Source organism: Cyprinus carpio, chromosome B5, assembly GCF_018340385.1.
Source record: "Cyprinus carpio isolate SPL01 chromosome B5, ASM1834038v1, whole genome shotgun sequence".
Lineage (NCBI taxonomy): Eukaryota > Metazoa > Chordata > Actinopteri > Cypriniformes > Cyprinidae > Cyprinus > Cyprinus carpio.
The window spans coordinates 10,515,031-10,534,405 of NC_056601.1; the positions used below are offsets into that span (position 1 = coordinate 10,515,031).

The window sequence follows — 19,375 nt, forward strand, 5'->3', positions numbered from 1 at the left end:
GAATAATGATAGTAAAGAGGATATTTTCGTAAGTGTAGACTCAGTGGTCTGGTTCACTTCCTCATTAGACTTCTGCATTACAGTTTTCAATAGAAGTGGCCTTGTTCTCACCCACAATTCAGTTCTTCATACAGCTTTATTTATATATATATATATATATATATATATATATATATATATATATATATATATATATATATATATATATTTGAAACAATGTTTTAGAAGGTAATTGTTACCTCCTCCACATAAACGGCAGGTCTACAGGTCTCTCTCTGTCAATGGACCCTTTTCACAAGACTGTGATGACGCTTTTAACGGTCATCAGCATCGTAAATCCTCTCAAGTTTTTCACATTTGTATTTTTTTTTCTTTTAATGTATGTACATTTATAAAACTCTTTGTATTATATCACATTTGCATCAAATTACAAAGAAAAAAAAAACCCGGTTAACGCTAATGCAGGTGCAGCGTCTATGGGAGGGACATTGGACATTCTCTTCCGACTGCCATTATCAGTGTCTCTCAATTATGGGAATTCAAAAATATATATTTGTGGTACTCTAACATTCACTGCTCTTCAAGTTTACCCAACTATGACGACTTCCGCTGCTGGAGAAAAAAAAACTGCAATGTGAGAAAGGCCCATTGTAATCTGCTGCTCTTTCCCCATTCTGCCTGAGGGACAACACGGACTGACACAAAAATTAAATTTACCAAACAGTGTAACACTGACCTTTGCAATGAAATAACAAACAGAGCTGGGACAGACCGATTAAAAAGTTCCGCGTGCTGTTCGTGCTGTTTACACTGCTAGTCAGTTCAAAGAGTATTGAAATATAAGGTCGTTGGTCAGTTGCAAAGGTTTGTGCGAGAGTCGTAATGAAGGACTGTGTTTCCCCCTACTGGGCTCAAATGGTGTCACTCCTTAATGACGTGTGACAAATGAACCCTAACCAAATAAATGAACAAACAAACAAACAAATTTTCACAAAAAAAAAAAAAAAAAAAAAAAAAAAAAAACCTATATTATTGGCGTACTTAAACTTTTATAGATTCACATTATGTATTAATGTATTACAGTATGTATTTACAGTATATATATATATATATATATATATATATATATATATATATATATATATATATATATATATATATATATATATATATATATATATATATATATAATACACACACACACGGGATATGCATATAATATATAACGTTACAGAAATATAAACGACCAGTAATATTCCGGGACTAATCCGCAGACAAAAACGTTAATTATGAAGTTACAGGTTTTTACAAGTATATAAAATGTGAAGTTACTTTAATTATGGACTTACTACTTTTTAAATGTATATACATTTAACTAGTAACTTTTTTATTCGTCTGGTTAGCCCCGGAATACCTTACAGTTCATTCATGTTTCTGTCGGACTTATTTACAGAGGCACCAAAACGTGTGCGTTCACAAACTGTCGTCGACTGTAACGATTCTAAAAGGCTTTGACAGCTACCAGTTTACCGTGTTTAACATGTTGCCAGTGGGAAACGATACGAGTTTGTTTTAGATGTGTTTTGCTTTATCGTGTCGTCACTGAGATTCGACCCATCCGTGCAAGCGTTACGATGAATTTAATGTCCAGTCTGATCTCAGCGTGACTTTGAGCAAGCACTGCAGTCATGTGTCATACTGTACAACTGAAGCTTTAACCCTTTAATCAAACTTTCCGTCTTAAAATGCATCTGAATGTACCGTTCCCCATCCTCCGATGGGTAAGTTTGTGCTGTCCCTATTGTCTTTATTGCATCAGATCTATAGGTATTTGTCATTGACTGTAATTTACAGAGTAATTTAATTATACTTTCCGCCAAAATGCCATGGTTACAACAGTAAATCCTTGTTTAAAGCGACCACTGTTTTAAAAAGGTGCTGGATCTATTTAAACATCATCTCATACACTTAAATGAGTGTTTAACAGCATTAACTGCATCATTCATTCCCTTTCAGAGCATCAGACACCTGATGACCAGATCCTCACAGACGTGCTCTTGGAGGAGAAATTACAGTTTTTATCGAGGTAAAGGACAATAGAGAATAGTTACAGAGTTCTGCGTGTTTTGTAATTTTAGACTATTGTCTTACTGTTCACAACTTTTTTTTTCTCCTTCAGATGAGGTGAAATCACTTAGAGCAGTGGTCAACCCTGACATCTCAAAGTAAGATATGACTTGTGAGCATCTTTTTACAACATCTTTTAGAGCCTGTAAGAATAATGGTCTATTAATACCAAATGTTTCTGTTATGTTCTTGGTCAGAATTCGTAACATAGGTATCATGGCGCATATAGATGCAGGGAAGACCACTACAACAGAGAGAATGCTGTACTTCTCTGGCTACACACGGGCTTTCGGAGGTGAGGTGACCTTTAGAAAGAAAGTTGACAAAGAATATCTGACTATCGTTAATTGAAAAACAAAAAAGCTGAATAATTTGAAATAATTATGATAACATTAATTATATAAGTATTAAATAAGAATGTAATATTATGAAAAACTTACATTTAAAAACAGTAAACTGAAATAAACTAATTTTAAATTGAAGTACTAATGTAAATAAATCTCAAATAAAAAGTAATGCTAAATAGAAATTTTTTAACAAATATAATGAAAATGGCACATTCACTAAAATTTGAATTAAAATGAAAACTTAAAATAAATCTAAAAAAAAGGCTTATTCAAAATATTAATAAATACTATCATGGTATATAAATAATACTAAAATAACATGTTTAAGTTGTTTAATGCACATCCTTTAATAAATATGTGTATTTGTTTTATATGATATAAATGTCTTTGTGATTGGTCTTGTTTAGATGTGGATGACGGTGACACTGTAACTGATTACATGGATCAGGAGAGGGAGAGAGGAATCACCATCCAGTCAGCTGCTGTTACCTTTGACTGGAAGGATCACAGGATTAACCTCATAGACACGCCAGGTACACGTGTCCACACAGTGTTGTATTCAGTGCAGGGCAAGGGACACACAGTGCAAAAGTTTGGGGTTGGTACAATAAATACAGTGTGTGTGTGTAAATATAATATATATATATATATATATATATATATATATATATATATATATATATATATATATATATATATATATATATAATATATACAGAAAAAAAAGTAATATTTTGAAATGTTTTTACAATTTAAAATAACTGTTTTCTGTGTGAATGTATTTTAAAATATAATTTATTCCTGTGATAAAAGCTGAATTTTCAGTATCATTACTCCAGTCTTCAATGTCACACTTGATCCTTCAGAAATCATTCTAACATGCTAATTTATAATCAATGATGGAAACAGTTGTGCTGCTTAATATTTTTTTGGAACCTGTGACACTTTTGTCAGGATTTTTTGATGAATAAAAAGTAAAAAAGAACAGCATTTATTTAAAATATAAAACTTTTGTAACAATATAAGTCTTTACTATCACTTTGTATCAATTTAGCACAAAGTATTAATTTCTTTTTTAAAAAAAAAGAAAGAAAAAAATTTACTGACCCCAAACATTTGAACAGTAATGTGTATTATTGTTACAAAAGATTTATGTTTTAAATAAATGCTGTACTTTTTAACTTTTTATTTATCAAAAAATCCTAACAAAAGTGTCTCAGGTTACAAAAATAAAATAAAAAATAAAAATTAAGGAGCACAACTGTTTCCATCATTGATTATGAATTAGCATGTTAGAATGATTTCTGAAGGATCAAGTGTGACACTGAAGACTGGAGAAATGATACTGAAAATTCAGCTTTGCATCACAGGAATAAATTATATTTTAATTGTAAAAACATTTCAAAATATTACTTTTTTTCTTTTTATATATATATATATATATATAAATTATTATTTTCAATATTTTGTAAAGAAGTCTTGTATGCTTTCCAATAAATAAGAGTAAAGACTTAATTTCTAATATATAAAAATAAATGATATTAAGTATTTTTTTTTTAATTATGGCAAGTAAAAGGAGAAGAAAAATAATCTTAAGAATTTTTTTTTAAAGTAAATATATATTTAAATGCAGTAAGTCAATATGAATGATCTTTCTTTCTCAGGTCATGTTGATTTTACTCTGGAGGTTGAGAGAGCTTTACGAGTGTTAGATGGAGCAGTTGCTGTGTTTGATGCTTCTGCTGGAGTAGAGGTTTGCCAGAAGTTATTTGTAGTCAAAATAATAAATCATAGTATAAATAAATTATTAATGTATTTGAATTAGTAATTCAATTAACTGTAATGGCAAAATATTTTCTGTACATAATATATTTTTTAATATATTTTTTTGTTGTTGTTTTTTTTACATGAATTTCAGGCTCAAACCATGACTGTGTGGCGGCAGGCAGAAAAACATAAAATCCCATGTGTGTGTTTCCTAAACAAGATGGACAAGCCTGCAGCTAGGTTTTACATATAAACATTTTTTGCCTATTTCTCAGAATCTCATGTTTAAATTTAGAGGATCTATTAACACATTGTCTGAAAAGTGGCATGTTGTATTGATCTAAATGAATGACTGCAGTTCCCTCTAATTTCTTCTAGCCTGAGGTACTCTTTAGACAGCATAAAGACTAAACTAAAGGCCAACCCTATTCTCCTTCAGGTAACCTTTTTAACCATAGTAACCAACTACTATTACCAATGAAAAGATTCCTTCTGGATATTTGGTATTTTTTCCAGATCCCCATTGGCTCAGGGAAGAGCTTCACCGGATTGGTGGACTTGATCACTAGGCAGAAAATGACATGGCAGGGGAGCTCACTGACATATGATGGTCATGCTTTTGAGACCAGCGCCCTTCAGCCCTCAGATGACCCAGATGTGCTCCAGGCTGTCAGTGAGGCCAGGGCCACCTTGATAGAACAGGTGAAACAAAACAAAAAATTTTAAACAATAGAATAAATACTGATACATGTATTGTAATTTGCCAAATCCTGAGGTACAGAAGGTTCTTAAAAGGACAGTTCAACAAAAAGAGGTTTAGAATGATATGGCTCATAATGACACAATTTTAATGTTTGGCTGATCTTTTTTTGTGTGAACTGGACAGGTAGCAGATCTAGATGATGATTTTGCGGAGCTGCTGCTGGGACAGTACAGTGAAAGCTTTGATGCAGTGCCTGCTGGGAAGGTAAGAATATACAGTTTCTCTATACATGTGCTCCATGTTTCTTTTTTAAACAGAATTGAAATCGAATATCCAGTTGCAGGAGGCACTGAGAAAAGTGACATTAGCTCGTAAGGGGGTGCCTGTGTTGTGTGGAAGCTCTCTGAAAAATAAAGGGGTTCAACCTCTGCTGGATGCCATTACTGCTTACCTTCCTGCCCCCAATGAGAGGAACCATGACCTAGTGTGAGTGCACCATTCCTCAGCCCCCTCATCAACTCATTTTGCTAAAGGAGAATAAATCATGTTCTGATTAAATGTATATGTGTTGTTGTCTGTCCAGACGCTGGTATAAGGATGATCTCTGTGCGTTGGCATTCAAAGTGGTCCATGACAAACAGAGGGGTCCTCTCGTGTTTGTTAGGATCTATTCAGGAAGCATGAAGGCTCAGTCAGCAGTGTACAACATCAACAGGAACGGAACGTAGGTTTATTCTTTTTGATTTCAGACTTGTATGCAGTTATAATGACATCCAATGAGTCCAATGCCAGATTTTCATAGTTCTCTTAAAAAAGAAATGACTTATGTATTTTTGTTAATTCTGCATCTTTTTACTTTTGGTCTTTCATTTGTTGTGGAAAACACAACACACACACACACACACACACTCAAAAATAAAGGCTATTACTATGGTGTAGGGGTGTCACTATATACAGGTATTGACGATAATCGTGACATTTAAATAATGTAATGCCATTGTAGTTTTAATTAGGAGTATTGCCAAAACCCAGTATTGGTGATATTTAAAAATGAATAGGACACATATTAATCCAGTGCCTTTAGGGAGCGCTAAACTCTCACATGTAATTTGTTTCATTCATACTCGACCTCAGAGGGTGCTCTCGCACAATCCATCTCAGGTATTTTAATAAGGATATGTGCTTCTAAGGTAATGTTAATCGACATAGCCTTAGAATATAATAAAATAATATAATTTATGTCTCATTCTGTGATATGAATCAGTTATTTAAAACATAAAAATATGTTGTTATTCTCATAAATCGTACTTTGATGCTGTACTAAACTATAAGCGGTTGGCATTTTAGTCTGTTTAGTGTAGTTGTTCTTTTTGTATACAATGGTGTGACTCATCAGTCAAACAAGGAACAAATAAATAAAGGTGAATTTGATTAAAATTTTGTGACCACAATAATCATGTAGTGAAAAATCGGATATATCGTGACAGCCCTAGTGTTACATTAAGAACTATTGTTTTTTTTTACTTTTTTATTTTGACTCAAGATTTATTTTATTTTAAGCTCTACCATGAAGAACAATGTTTTGTGTTTTTGTTGCTCCAGGGAAAGAATGAGTCGACTTCTCTTGCCTTTTGCCGATCAGCATATAGAAATTCCTTCTTTATCTGCAGGAAACATTGTGCTCACAGTTGGACTCAAACAGGTAAACTCAACTTTTATGGGATAAAGAAAACTATGTGTAGTTTACATGATTGTTTGAACTGCTTTGAGAGGAAAATACTCTTGCAACATCCTTCAAAGTAACATAGTATTCAATTAGTCTTGTAATTTAAAACAGAAATAGCAGTTACCATTAGTGGTATCCCTCTTATAGACTGAAGATGCTTTTTTTTAAAGATATATTTTTGGCATTTTTTTGCCTGTATTACAGTAGGGCAGTTTAGAACTGAGGAAGCAAAGAGGGAGACCCTTGAGGCTATCAGCACCGTCATAAAGATGCTTTTTCTTGCTGGCTTATAGGTCTGGAGTCTTCATCTGATGCATTACACATCTTTAGAAAATAATATGTTCTGTCATGTTGTTTGTTTCAAATCAGACTGTGACAGGAGACACCATCGTCTCCTCCAAAGCCTCTGCTGCAGCTGCGGTGCGGCGGGCTCAGCAGGAAGCAGAGAGCAAGAGTAGCTCACAAAGGGAGAGCAGCAGTCTGGTTCTTGCAGGGGTGGAGGTCCCTGAGCCTGTGTTCTTCTGCTCCATTGAACCTCCTACTCTGGCCAAACAAGCAGGTAAGAACATTGTGAACAGTTTCCAAATAGGCTGCAGCAGGTGGAAGGATTGAAATCTCACTGGGGTTTGTTAAACAGATCTGGAGCATGCGCTCAACTGCCTGCAAAGAGAAGACCCCAGTCTGAAAGTCAGAATAGACCCTGATTCTGGACAGGTAAAGGAGTCATTTACAAAGTATTTCATTTTTGAAAGTGTTTTGTCTATTAGACGTTGCATCTTGTTTATTAGTGCTTGCATAGGCATGTACATATTTTCATATTAAGTACTTATTTACTTGTTCAAACAACCTCAGTGCTCAGAAAAAAAGTTTTACACAAATATTACATTGTGACACGTAACTGATCCTGCACCATTTGTGCTGCGAACATCACATACCCTTGAATCTTGTGTTGAGGAGAGGAGTGCTTCTGTTCTACAATGTATTTTTCACTTATTCATGCACAGACGATACTGTGTGGCATGGGAGAGCTGCACATTGAGATCATCCATGACCGTATTAAGAGAGAGTACAACATCGAAACTCACCTAGGACCCTTGCAGGTGGCCTACAGAGAGACCATCCTCCAATCAGCAACTGCCACAGGTGAGGCTAGTGCTAGCTCCACCTTTGTTTTTTATATGTATGTAAAAATCATATTACTTTGTTTGTGATGAAACATCAGCACTATTTCCCAATGACAGGTCATCTGTTTTGTTTGTCTGCTTTACTGTTTTATGGTCCAGTGCGACTTATGGTTACAATGGACTTTGTCCATGGTAAAAAAAAAATATATATATATATAGGCATAAAACAATAAAATGAAAAAGAAGACATGTATGACTTGTCACATGCCCTGATTTAATGTAGGTTCAAGAGTGTAGGATGTTTTAATGCTTTATTTATATATATATATATATATATATATATATATATATATATATATATATATATATATATATATATATATATATATATATATATATAAACTTAAAATAGGAAGAAACTAACATGCCTATAGTTCTAAACAGAACAAACTTTAATGGTATACATGTAAAATGGATTATAATATCAAATAATACAGTATTTATTCTGAGTAGATAAGTATTTGTAAATTTCAGTATGATGCGTATGATCATTTCAGACACATTAGATCGTACTCTTGGAGAAAAGAGGCATGTTGTTACCGTGGAGCTTGCCGTCCATGCTCTGATGGAGTCTAGCATTTCCTGTGACGTGACTTTTGAGGAGGAAGTAAAAACTCAACTTCCTGCTGTTGTCAGACAAGCTGTGGAAAATGGAGTTCAGAGCGCCTACCTCCAAGGTAACAGAAATGGATGCTTTAAAGCTTGTATGCCTGAATCATTGATCACATTTATATCTTCCTGGTACAGTATTGCAGTCTATAAATCTAATGTCTTTGTCAGCCATATGCAGTTGTTAAACCAACTCCCTTCCCAGGTCCTGTGCTGGGTTTTCCAGTAGAGGGAGTAAAGACTGTTATCCAGCATGTAAGTTTGGAGCCAGGCACTTCTGCAGCCATGGTGTCAGCCTGCGTGTCCCGCTGCATGCTCAAGGTACTCAAACACTGTCCCGTGCCTTTTCCCACAATCACTTTCAAATAATGCCATAACAATTGAGTTTATGTCCTTCTGGTTCAGGCTTTGAAGCTGGCTGGGGGGCAGGTTTTGGAGCCGGTGATGGCTCTGGAAGTGACTGTAGGCGAAGAGTATCTGAGTCCTGTGCTTGCAGATCTCGCCCAGCGACGCGGTATTATATGCGACATCCAAAGTCGACAGGAAAACAAGGTTTTGCTGGCTAAAGTACCTTTGGCTGAGATGATGGTGAGTCTTTTATTAAAAATATTACAATGATATATATTATTATTGATAAATATTACGTGTCAGCACAATTTACTGCAAGTTAATCTCTATGTATAATAATGCCAATAAAATGTAACTCACCTCGTGATTACTATACACCATAACAAGTGAACTATGCTGAAACGATTTTTATATTTATTTATTTGCTTCAAGGGCTACTCAACCGTTCTGCGCACTTTGACCTCTGGGAATGCTACTTTTTCTCTGGAGCTTTCCAGCTATGAGCCTATGAACACTCAGGAGCAGAATATACTGCTCAACAAGATGGCTGGACTGGCTTAAAACATGAACTTTCACCAACTGAACTGGGCTGTGTTTCCCAAAAGCATGGAAAGCTTAAGTACACCGTAGACCCATTGAAACCAGTGGAGCTACTGCTCAGCCCACATCCAGAGACCTAATTGGATTTTTTTCTCTGATGGAGAGAAGAGTGTAAAGTAAAAAACACTTACTGGTGTTTGTGTGTACATGTATATAAAATATACCAATCATTTTAAAAGAACAATGCATACATTTTTTAAAAAAATATTTACTTGGGAAATAATTAAAAAGCAGACCTCATTTCAAAAACTTCAAATTCATTCAAATTTATTCACAAGAATAGTAATTACAGTTTAATAAAATTTAAGCCTACAGAGGAAATCCAGAACTGTCCATTTAATAATAAAAAACATCAAGTTCTGTCAATAACTGGCTCAGTGCATAGAACAGCAAATCATAGTTACTGGAATGGTTAACATGGTTTTATCTTTTAAGAAGTGTTGTCCTTTTATTCCCTTTAATTGTCTACTGTGAACTTAATGTTGAATTTCATAGCCCCATGTACTCCTGACGGCAGTGGCCAACAAATAGAGGTTCTGCAGGTATGCCTCTCCTGATGGGGAAGAGAAGAAAATCTCACTTTCACCAGTGAAACATGCAAAAATATGCCTGTGCAATTTTTTTTTGTACAAAGACTGTACAGAATGTTTTACATTTTTTTAAATTTTCCCAATCGACCCAAAACAGACAGCCTTAAAAAATAATTAGAAATAAATAATATTGTAATAATTTAAACTATAAATAAACAAAAATCAAGGACATCAGAGATTAGTGAGGCCACTCCACTGCTAAGCAATTTGATTCTTACACATAAAATTGAAGAATTAAATAGATCAATGGAACTGCATGTTGTATTATTGATAAATTAAATAATAACTTGTAGATTGCATTAATGAATTTGCCACTGTCATATTTTAACTCACTTGACCATGCGGCAGCGATGCTGGACCAGACGTTTATAGGCATTACCCACGTCTGTCACACTTTTATCACTCCATAACCTCTCAGCAACAGCACTGGCTCTTGGCCTACAATGGCATATGCAAACAAACAAAACAAAAAAAGCATAATTTACATAATTCTAAATAAATACTAGGTTTGGTTCCAGTTTTGGCACTAACTCCTAACTTTAGCTTTTATGTTTTACATATTACAAGACAGGAGATGGTACTGTTGAGTAATATATCATACCAGAGTCGAGGAGTGAGGTTGGTAGCATCCACATACTCTCCCCAAAGACAAGCCTCTCCACCAATCACCAGCTTCTTCTGTGCATCTGTGCCTGTGGTAAATTATCAATCACAAGTTATAAACAACAGCAAAAAAAAATTATTTAACATTGCACAAAAAGCTGTCCCTCAAAGTAAAGAGTTGATCCTGTTTGAGTCTGATCTTTGTGTCAAACACCTGAATACTTGCAGACAAAGCATACCATTTAAACTGGGTGGTGACTGAATAGACTCATAACTGTCAGTCTGTCCAAAGTGCCATGGTCACATGACAAGCATGTTTATTTGCATATCCAAATGACAACGTGTTCCTAACAATGCCATTGCTATGACAGAGCTTTGGACTGAAGAAAAAAAAAAGATCCTCATTGATTTAAGGATATGAGAAAATCTGGCGTAAATGACACTGTACAATCTAATGCCACATTTATCATTTAAACATGTTGCCTTTGAATCAGTGTAGCTGACCTTCAGAACCTAAAACTATTTGTACCAACCTTGGTTACAGTAAACAAGACAATTACCCAGATTCATCCAATAACAGACTTCTCAACTCCAACATAGGTCTGAAAATCATGTATTGTATAATCAGTGCTGTTTAAGTTACTTATCAGTCAGTTTTTTACTGTACGCCTTGAGATTTTGTGCAAATTTGGGAGAAACACAACAAGTCAAACAGAAACAGAGGCCCATAGACTTTATCTGTGAATGACACACACACCAGTGAAATTCTGGGGGTCGGCTTTGTAAATGTTGACCCAGTCTTGGCCGTAGCTGATGCGGTTGAGGTACCAGGGTGTGGAGAGCAGAGCATTGAAACCAGCCGCTGTTACCTTCGCCATCTCATCCTGGTACTGCGGCCTTTCTTTCCACACATGGATCTGTGTGTCGGCTTTCAGCTACATGTGTACACATACAGACGCATGTAGAACACACAAACGAACACACGTCAACGTGGATAAATCCCTCTGGACTCCATTTAAGGTCTCTGTGAGGCTTTTCATGCTTCGTTCACATTTACTTTGTCACATTTTACTTTACTTTGCACATTTATGCAGATCTAGTTGCAAGTAGTCATCATGAAAGAACTGAACATGGTTCATTTTAAAGTGACGAAAAATATAGATGTATGATGTTTGTCATAAATTCAGGTGTAAAAAAAAATTATTATTGACACATCCCATTATAATGCAATCAATATTCTTAATAATAAGTTATAAATAATAGGTTAAAAATGTCAACACTACATCAAAAATTGTAATACGTTAGATCTTGAATGTAGTCCAAAGAAATATATCCATCTAGTGTCATATTTTCCTGGAAGGTCAGATGCTCAGTGACTCAACATGTCTGCTTTCTCATTAGATCATTAGTTAATGACCTCAAAACCTGACAACAGTTAACTATTATTCTAGAAATAAAAGTGAACAGTAGCATTTATGAAGAACGGGGTAGAAAATGTTACTTTTTAGTAGTAATATTCATTTAACAAGACTGAAGCAAGATGGAGGAGGAATTATGGCAAAGCATACCCTACTATTCAAAAGTTTGGGGTCACTAAGATTTTATTAAGGTCAAAAGTGACAGTAAAGATATTTATGTTGTCAAATAAAAAGTAAAAAAAATTATTCAAAGACTTCTGAATGATCATGACATTTAACAATATTGCTGCATTTACTGTATTTTTGACCAAATAAACAGCCTTGGAGAGACTTCTTTCAAAATAATTTTTTAAAACTCTTACCAGATCCAAACTTTTGAACGGTAGTGTATTTAGAGTGACACATGATGGAATGCAAGCTTTCCAAAGCATTCAGGAATATGTGGTTTGAGTGTCTACAACAACTGACCTCGAGATGTGGCAGGAGCTCAGAGTTGATCAGGAGTGGCCAAACATTCTGACATTACGTAGACATGACAACGTACTAGTGACAAGCAAAACCAAGAGCCAGAGCCAGACTGAGCGGATCACAACTATACACTACAATAACGCAAAAAATGACAGGAAATTCTATATAATTAATATACGGTCGATGACGAGCGCATTTGTCCTCTTTTAAAATGCAGGTGTTTCTCAATGAACCATCTCTACACAGACCAAAGCCTCAACCCCAAGCTTGTTTGGGATTCAACACCATGTAAACTTGTCCATGGCTATTTTCAGGGCAAGAAACAGGTTGAAATGTAATTAAAGGTAGAGTGATTGAAAAGGTTACTAATAACCATATTTAATTAAAAATCTGAACTCACTTTCTTAACCATAAGTTGCCAACATGACATGTCAAAACTATCACACATAATTTAATGGTCAATACATGTGTTAAACTCAATAACTAGAGTAGATTAGTAAACTAGTGGTGCTAAAATTAACAAAATTAAGAGTTGGACAGGAAAAACTGACCAGGGAAATTGAGTGGCTCAACTTTGTAGTAGCGTTGCCAGTCCTGTCCATAGCTAATGTAGTCCAGGTACCAAGGGGCAGAAAGAATGGTTGTAAATCCTGCCCCAGTCACATTCTGTAGCTCCTCCTCCATCTTGTTCCCAATCCACACCTCCACCACAGTGTCATCCTTCAGCTGGAACATGCATAAAGCACATTATGTGCCCTAATCAATGTTTTTTTTTTTTTCTTCTGCTGGGGGGGGGTCGTTATATCATTATGGGCAATCATACATCTACATGCAAGCAGTTAAAAACAGCAATTTAGTGATATGTTAGCAGTGGCTTGTGAAAAGGCGAGCGTGCAAGTCAAGCTATTTGTGATTAAGAAGGTTAAAGAAAAGTAGATTAGGTTTTGATTTGAAGTCACAGAACATTTTAGACCTGCAAGAATCTGTCTTAATTTGTTTATTAAAGGTGGTTAAAGTAACGAAGACTGTGATATAACATTTATGGATTTACATTACATCCCAACAGGACGAGCCCATCAGCACAGAAGAGATGAGCCTTACCTTCACCCCATTATCAAACACTTCCTGCCACACCATGTAACCTTTCTTGGTTGCAGCCACAATATCAAGCAATCTGTTTTCCAAAAATGAATAATACATAATGTTAGAATGTGTTTTGATACATATTTTCATTTACAATTACATTCTTCTGAGAAAAAAAAACATCATAATCATCTATAATTTAGACTACAAGACCACAATGTATTCCTGACTATAGTGAAGCTCTTACCTTTGAATGTAGAAAGACTCCAGTTTGCTGTAGTCTGTGCCAAAGCCCTGCTGCACCATAAACTTCTGAATATCAGGATTAGACTTCCTACAGAAACAATAAGTTGAATGTAAGCATGGCCTTTAACAATAACAGCGATCAACACAAAGTAAATCAAATAGAAAAAGAGAAACAATACATGCCCTTACATATTAGGCTATGTGTTTTTTTTTTCATTCTGTTTAACACTCAAGGTCCCGTGTGATAGTTAAAGTTATTTCTTTTAATAAACAAATTTGATAAAAGAAAAGAATGTTATATAAGGTAAGATTATTGGCATTACATTATTCAGATAAACAATGTAGTTTAATAATTGACGATTGAGTAAGAAGCTCCTGTTTTCTTACCAGCAACTGAAGTCAACCTCGTCTCCCCCCAGGTGAATGTAGGCATCAGGGAAGACGGTGCTAATCTCTTTAAAAAACTGTGTCATGAAGTCATAAGAGGAGTTTAAGATGGGGTTCACTGGCCCAAATGTTCCTGAAGGACTAGAGCCACTGTAACAAGGTGTTAGTAGACCCTTTATGCCTAAGAGAAAGAGCGACAGAGAAAACGTGTTGTCATATTCATCAGTAAGTGCAGTTTAAATGTGAACTACTGAAACCAATAAAACACGACTTAAGGCTGGAACACACTATATGACTTGTTTACATTCATCATGCATCTCCTAGCAATAAGGCATGTTTCTTTGCGAGTTAGCTCTGCGTTTGTTTCGACTTAAAAGTCAATGCTTTCTGTTCACATTTTAATAGTTGTGCAGTGTTATTCCAGCCCTAAACATAACTAAGCAAAACAATCTGTAAAAAACTCTTGTATCAAGTCCACCAACTGACCATTGCCCCATGACTGTGTGTGTCCTGGGGTGTCAAACTCAGGGATGACTCGGATCCCCCTCATGCGGGCAAACTCGATGACCATCTTCACGTCAGATGGAGTGTACACATGTGTGAATGGGTGATAGGCTCCCTGTCAATCACAAAAAAAAATAGGGAAAACATGATCATTACACAAAGACGAACACTTTACCAGTTAGATTTCAGCAGTGGCAGTTGAGTTCTACAACCTAATATTTTCGATTAGAGGAGAAATTTCTACACTAAAGGAAATGACACTGGAACTGACGTGTCTTACAGCACTATCATCATTTTGTGATAAATATTTATTCCTTACCTTTCGCTTCCAATGCAGCAAATACACAAAAAGAACTGTTTTTAAAAGCATGGCATATCTTTTTTTAAAGGCTTTCAAAAAATCTGGAATTTGTTGCAGTGTAACAATACAATAGCTTGATACGCATAGTTGTGGTCTCCTATTTACATGATGTTGGCCATCACCCTTTAGTGATAAATAATATCCACTAACAACCTTTTTAAAATCTAAAATATTTCTCATGTTCTGAATAGAGATGTGTTTAATCAGTGTGAGGCAGTCGAGCTTAAATCTAAAACAAAGTCAAGTACATCATATACTCACCTTCTGGCTTAAGTCAGGGAAGGTACGGCTCATATAAGGAAATGATGGATCGTCCACAATGTGCCAGTGAAATACATTAAACTTGTTCATCGCCATAGCTTCCTGTGAAAATGAGACATTTTATTACTTAACACTGTGGGATGAGAAGCATTTCAAAACCAACAAAAAACCTTGGAAGGTCCTTGCACATATGTCCACTAATATGAACATGTGACTCACTCGCATTTAATTCTAGGTCAAAACTACTGTTCACTGACCGCAATTTTTTCCAGAAAAACCTTGTGATAAGCATCATCTTGTCTTGTGATTACTGTCATGTACAAACGTTAAAAACTTGACTTTCCAGTCTCATAAGTGAAATAACTTCCTTGAGCTATTTAGCTGACATAAGTCTTCTAATGAGGAAATTGATGAAAAACTCATCAATTAATGATGGCCTATTTTTCTAATAAAAAAATGCAACTCTAGACCCATGCATGTGTTTAAGTAAAGCCTTTCATTGTAAAGCAAATGATTTTAGCTCACCAAATTGGCCAAAATGACTTTGAGTGGCAGGAAGTGTCGAGACGAGTCCAGAAGGATCCCTCGATGGGCAAACCGTGGGAAATCTGAGATGTCTGTCTTATTGATGTTGTTCTGTTGAGAAGACCAAAAAAGGTTGATGGAATTTATCAATATTTAAAGCTCTAATGAAAAACATCAATCCAATAAGTAATGGTCTACTTCAAACTTACGGCTCCATAGTCGTCCCTATAGACCAGCTGGCTGAATGTTTCCAGTCCTTACAACAATAAACATATGAGGAAGTTACACGTTGATGAAATCATAAATTAAGATAAAACATAGACATAATAAATACTGCAATCTCTTCTCTTAGGGCAGGATTATGCAAAACGTGGCTTTAAAACAACACTTAACATTCTTAAGAAAGGAATATACCACTGACAGGACTGGAAACGAGCTAATACAGTAAAAACAGTAATATTGAGAAATGCTGTTGTAATTTAAAATAACAACAATTTTAGTATATTTTAAAATGTAATTTCCTGTGATGGCAAAGCTGAATTTCATGCTGTAGAAATATTTCTTATTACTACCAATGCTGAAACAGTTGTGCGATTTTTTTTTACAATTCATTGATGAATAGAAATATATTATTTGTGACAATTTAAATGTTTACTGTCACTTTTGACCAGTTTATTGTGTCCCTACTGAAAAAAAGTATTAATTTATTCTTAACAACATAAAAGACTGACCACAGACCTTTTGATGGTAGTGTGTATGTTCAAAAGGGAAATATAAATGTAGGCTTGTTTACGGCCTTTACTGTAGAACTCCATTGTAGAGTTTCGCTTACCTCGCAAAGCTCCCCATACATTAGCAGCTTTCAGCACAGCAGAGGGTTCATCAACTGACAGCTCATCTACACAAAGAGAACAAAACTTTACACAATTCACAGACAACCACAATATTCACCACACAGCTGATCTGAGTTTAATCTCAACACATCTGACTTTTATAATGCAGTTTCCATTTAATATTAAGCAGAAAGGCGTTTATAAATTACTTTGCATGAGTCAAATGTTACTACATCTAAAAAGAGATCTAGGATCACGTTAATATGTTAACCCGATTACACCTCCGAGAGGCAGATGTCAGTTATTGGATTTGCCGATCGTTCATTGGATTAGAGATCATTGAGGATCACAGAAGCGGAAGGGAAAAGAGCTCACATGACTCGTCGGTTTGCAGACTCGGGTAACCGTCGCACTCCGGATCAGCTGATGTGATCCATACCTGAAGCTCCGCGAGATCTGAATCATACACTTTCTTTCGGCTTTTCTCGTGCTTCTTCAGGTCACCAAACATGTATTCAAAATATCTGCAAAGGTCAGTTGAAGACAATGCTGTATATTTGGCACGGAGCACACAGCGCTTATGAATCATACTGTAACACACTGTAACACACTTCCTGTTAAAGCGAAACATTAGCATCTTTTATAAAACAATATCTGCACAAATATGAATAAGGTATTGTACGGTTAAGTTACCTGCGAAACGCATTCACGAGTATGCTGCAGCTCGGTCCGGCGGAGGACTGTTTCGCGTGGACGATCTGAAAGCTGGCGGGGCTGAGTTTAAAAGCGACGGCGGACGACTGAAATTTCTGCGGTAGCGGCCAGAGAGAGATTTCATCCAGCTCCTTCTGTTTTCCCACAAAGTCGCCGAAGAGCCAGCCATGGCAGACGGCTACCGCCAAAATCAGCGGCGCACATTTGAGCAGGCAGTACATGTCTGTGTTGAGCGCTGTGCGGTCAGCTGACTTCTGCTTCAATCTGAACGGAGGAGTGTGGATGAGCTCAGGGGCGGCGTTTACCTCAACCCAAGTCATGAGACCTACCAAGCCGCCACACCCCCTGGGAGTTTCACAGATTATTATTATCAAACCTCATCCCTTTATCTGCTAATTTGTGCCGAGAACAATGAAGAAGGTCAGTTCTTAGATGTAGGCTAAACTTGCAAACAAATGGCCCAGGCAAACGAAACGATATGAGCTAAACAATTGTTTCAGGTTTCAGTACTTATAATGTAATTAATAGTGGCCTACTGTGTACTTAACTACTTTTTGTAGAGCAATATTTGTTGTTGTTCTGAACAACTAGATATGATATATTATGATATATGATATATTCTTTTCTAATGTAAAATTACGATAGAAAGAAAATGAGGTTCAAGATTTTTTCTGCACAAATAGATAATGTACAGCTGTGGCCAAAAGTTTTGAGAATGAGACAAATATTAATTTTCACAGTCTGCTGCTACAGTGTTTTTAGATCTTTTTGTCAGATGTTACTATGGTATACTGAAGTATAATGACAAGAATTCATAAGTGTTAAAGGCTTTTATTGACAATTACAATAAGTTTATGCAAAGACTTAGTATTTGCAGTGTTGGCCCTTCATTTCAAGACCTCTGCAATTCGCCCTGGCATGCTGTCAATCAACTTCTGCGCCACATCCTGACTGATGGCAGCCCATTCATGCATAATCAATGCTTGGAGTTTGTCAGAATTTGTGGGGTTTTGTTTGTCCACCCGCCTCTTGAGGATTGACCACAAGTTCTCAAGGGGATAGAGGTCTGGGGATTTTCCTGGCCATGGACCCAAAATTTTGATGTTTTGTTCCCCGAGCCACTTAGTTATCACTTTTGCCTTATGGCAAGGTGCTCCATCATGCTGGAAAATGCATTGTTCGTTACCAAACTGTTCCTAGATGGTTGGAAGAAGTGTCTCAGAGGAAGTTTTTGTACCATTCTTTATTCATGGCTTTGTTCTTTGGCAAAATTGTGAGTGAGCCCACTCCCTTGGATGAGAAGCAACCCCACACATGAATGGTCTCAGGATGCTTTACTGTTTGCATGACACAGGGCTGATGGAAGCGCTCACCTTTTCTTGTCTGGACAAGCTTTATTCTGGATGCCCCAAACAATCAGAAAGAGGATTCATCAGAGAAAATGACTTTACCCCAGTCCTCTGCAGTCCAATCCCTGTACCTTTTGGAGAATTTCAGTCTGTAACTGATTCTTTTCCTGGAGAGAAGTGAGTTCTTTGCTGCCCTTCTTGACACCAGGCCATCCTTCAAAAGCCTTGGCCCCACTGTGCCTGCAGATGCACTCACACCTGTCTGCTGCCATTCCTGACCAAGCTCTGCACTGGTGGTGCCCCGATCCCGCAGCCAAATCAACTTTAGGAGACAGCCTGGACTCCTGGGGCTTGCTGGACTTTCTTGGGTGCCCTGAAGCCTTCACAGCAATTGAACCTCTCCCCTTGAAGTTCTCGATGATCCGATAAATGGTTGATTTAGGTGCAATCTTACAATAGTATCCTTGCTTGTAAATCCCTTTTTGTGCAAAGCAAAGATAACTGCACATATTTCCTTGCAGGTAACCATAGTTAACAGAGGAAGAACAATGATTTCAAGCACCACCCTCCTTGTAAAGCTTCCAGTCTGTCATTCTAACTCAGTCAGCATGACAGAGTGTCC

At 36.2% G+C, this 19,375-nt stretch overlaps 2 protein-coding genes across 6 annotated transcripts; one reads left to right on the forward strand and one right to left on the reverse strand.

The window, feature by feature from the left end:
* The first annotated feature begins 1,442 nt into the window (after positions 1-1,442).
* gfm2 (GTP dependent ribosome recycling factor mitochondrial 2) lies at positions 1,443-9,660 on the forward strand. The gene is made up of 20 exons (XM_042724246.1): positions 1,443-1,781; positions 2,017-2,086; positions 2,180-2,225; positions 2,325-2,422; positions 2,882-3,007; positions 4,139-4,227; positions 4,393-4,481; positions 4,620-4,680; positions 4,758-4,943; positions 5,128-5,208; positions 5,282-5,430; positions 5,528-5,668; positions 6,547-6,646; positions 7,040-7,229; positions 7,308-7,384; positions 7,675-7,813; positions 8,352-8,531; positions 8,669-8,784; positions 8,869-9,051; positions 9,244-9,660. The coding sequence occupies exons 1-20, from the start codon at positions 1,746-1,748 to the stop codon at positions 9,370-9,372; spliced, it is 2,286 nt and encodes a 761-aa protein (XP_042580180.1). The 5' UTR covers positions 1,443-1,745; the 3' UTR covers positions 9,373-9,660.
* Positions 9,652-17,693, reverse strand: LOC109067062 (beta-hexosaminidase subunit beta-like). Of its 5 annotated transcripts, none has more exons than XM_042724247.1 (15): positions 17,384-17,691; positions 17,066-17,214; positions 16,690-16,755; positions 16,067-16,113; positions 15,858-15,968; positions 15,333-15,434; positions 15,030-15,035; positions 14,693-14,825; positions 14,207-14,387; positions 13,821-13,907; positions 13,592-13,664; positions 11,362-11,539; positions 10,603-10,693; positions 10,335-10,439; positions 9,652-9,964 (listed from the first exon to the last, which is right to left on the reverse strand). In XM_042724247.1, the coding sequence occupies exons 1-15, from the start codon at positions 17,623-17,625 to the stop codon at positions 9,901-9,903; spliced, it is 1,635 nt and encodes a 544-aa protein (XP_042580181.1). In that variant the 5' UTR covers positions 17,626-17,691; the 3' UTR covers positions 9,652-9,900. The 5 variants fall into 5 exon arrangements, 4 of the variants coding, with proteins under 4 accessions (XP_042580181.1, XP_042580183.1, XP_042580184.1 ...); XM_042724249.1 differs by lacking the exon at positions 11,362-11,539 and adding an exon at positions 13,042-13,216 and having other exon boundaries at positions 17,384-17,689; XM_042724250.1 differs by lacking the exon at positions 15,030-15,035 and having other exon boundaries at positions 17,384-17,689.
* Between the last annotated feature and the right edge of the window lie 1,682 nt (positions 17,694-19,375).

What these genes read in the sequence shown, in the direction of transcription:
- LOC109067062 (XM_042724247.1), bottom strand. Translation starts at nt 17,625, where the DNA reads ATGTACTGCCTGCTCAAATGTGCGCCGCTGATTTTGGCGGTAGCCGTC. An exon ending in TGTATGGGGAGCTTTGCGAG is followed by an intron (nt 16,114 to 16,689) that starts GTAAGCGAAACT and finishes TATTGTTGTAAG; the next exon opens with GACTGGAAACATTCAGCCAG. An exon ending in AACCTCACTCCTCGACTCTG is followed by an intron (nt 10,440 to 10,602) that starts GTATGATATATT and finishes ATGCCATTGTAG; the next exon opens with GCCAAGAGCCAGTGCTGTTG.
- gfm2 (XM_042724246.1), top strand. Translation starts at nt 1,746, where the DNA reads ATGCATCTGAATGTACCGTTCCCCATCCTCCGATGG. An exon ending in AAATTACAGTTTTTATCGAG is followed by an intron (nt 2,087 to 2,179) that starts GTAAAGGACAAT and finishes TTTCTCCTTCAG; the next exon opens with ATGAGGTGAAATCACTTAGA. An exon ending in ATGCTTCTGCTGGAGTAGAG is followed by an intron (nt 4,228 to 4,392) that starts GTTTGCCAGAAG and finishes CATGAATTTCAG; the next exon opens with GCTCAAACCATGACTGTGTG.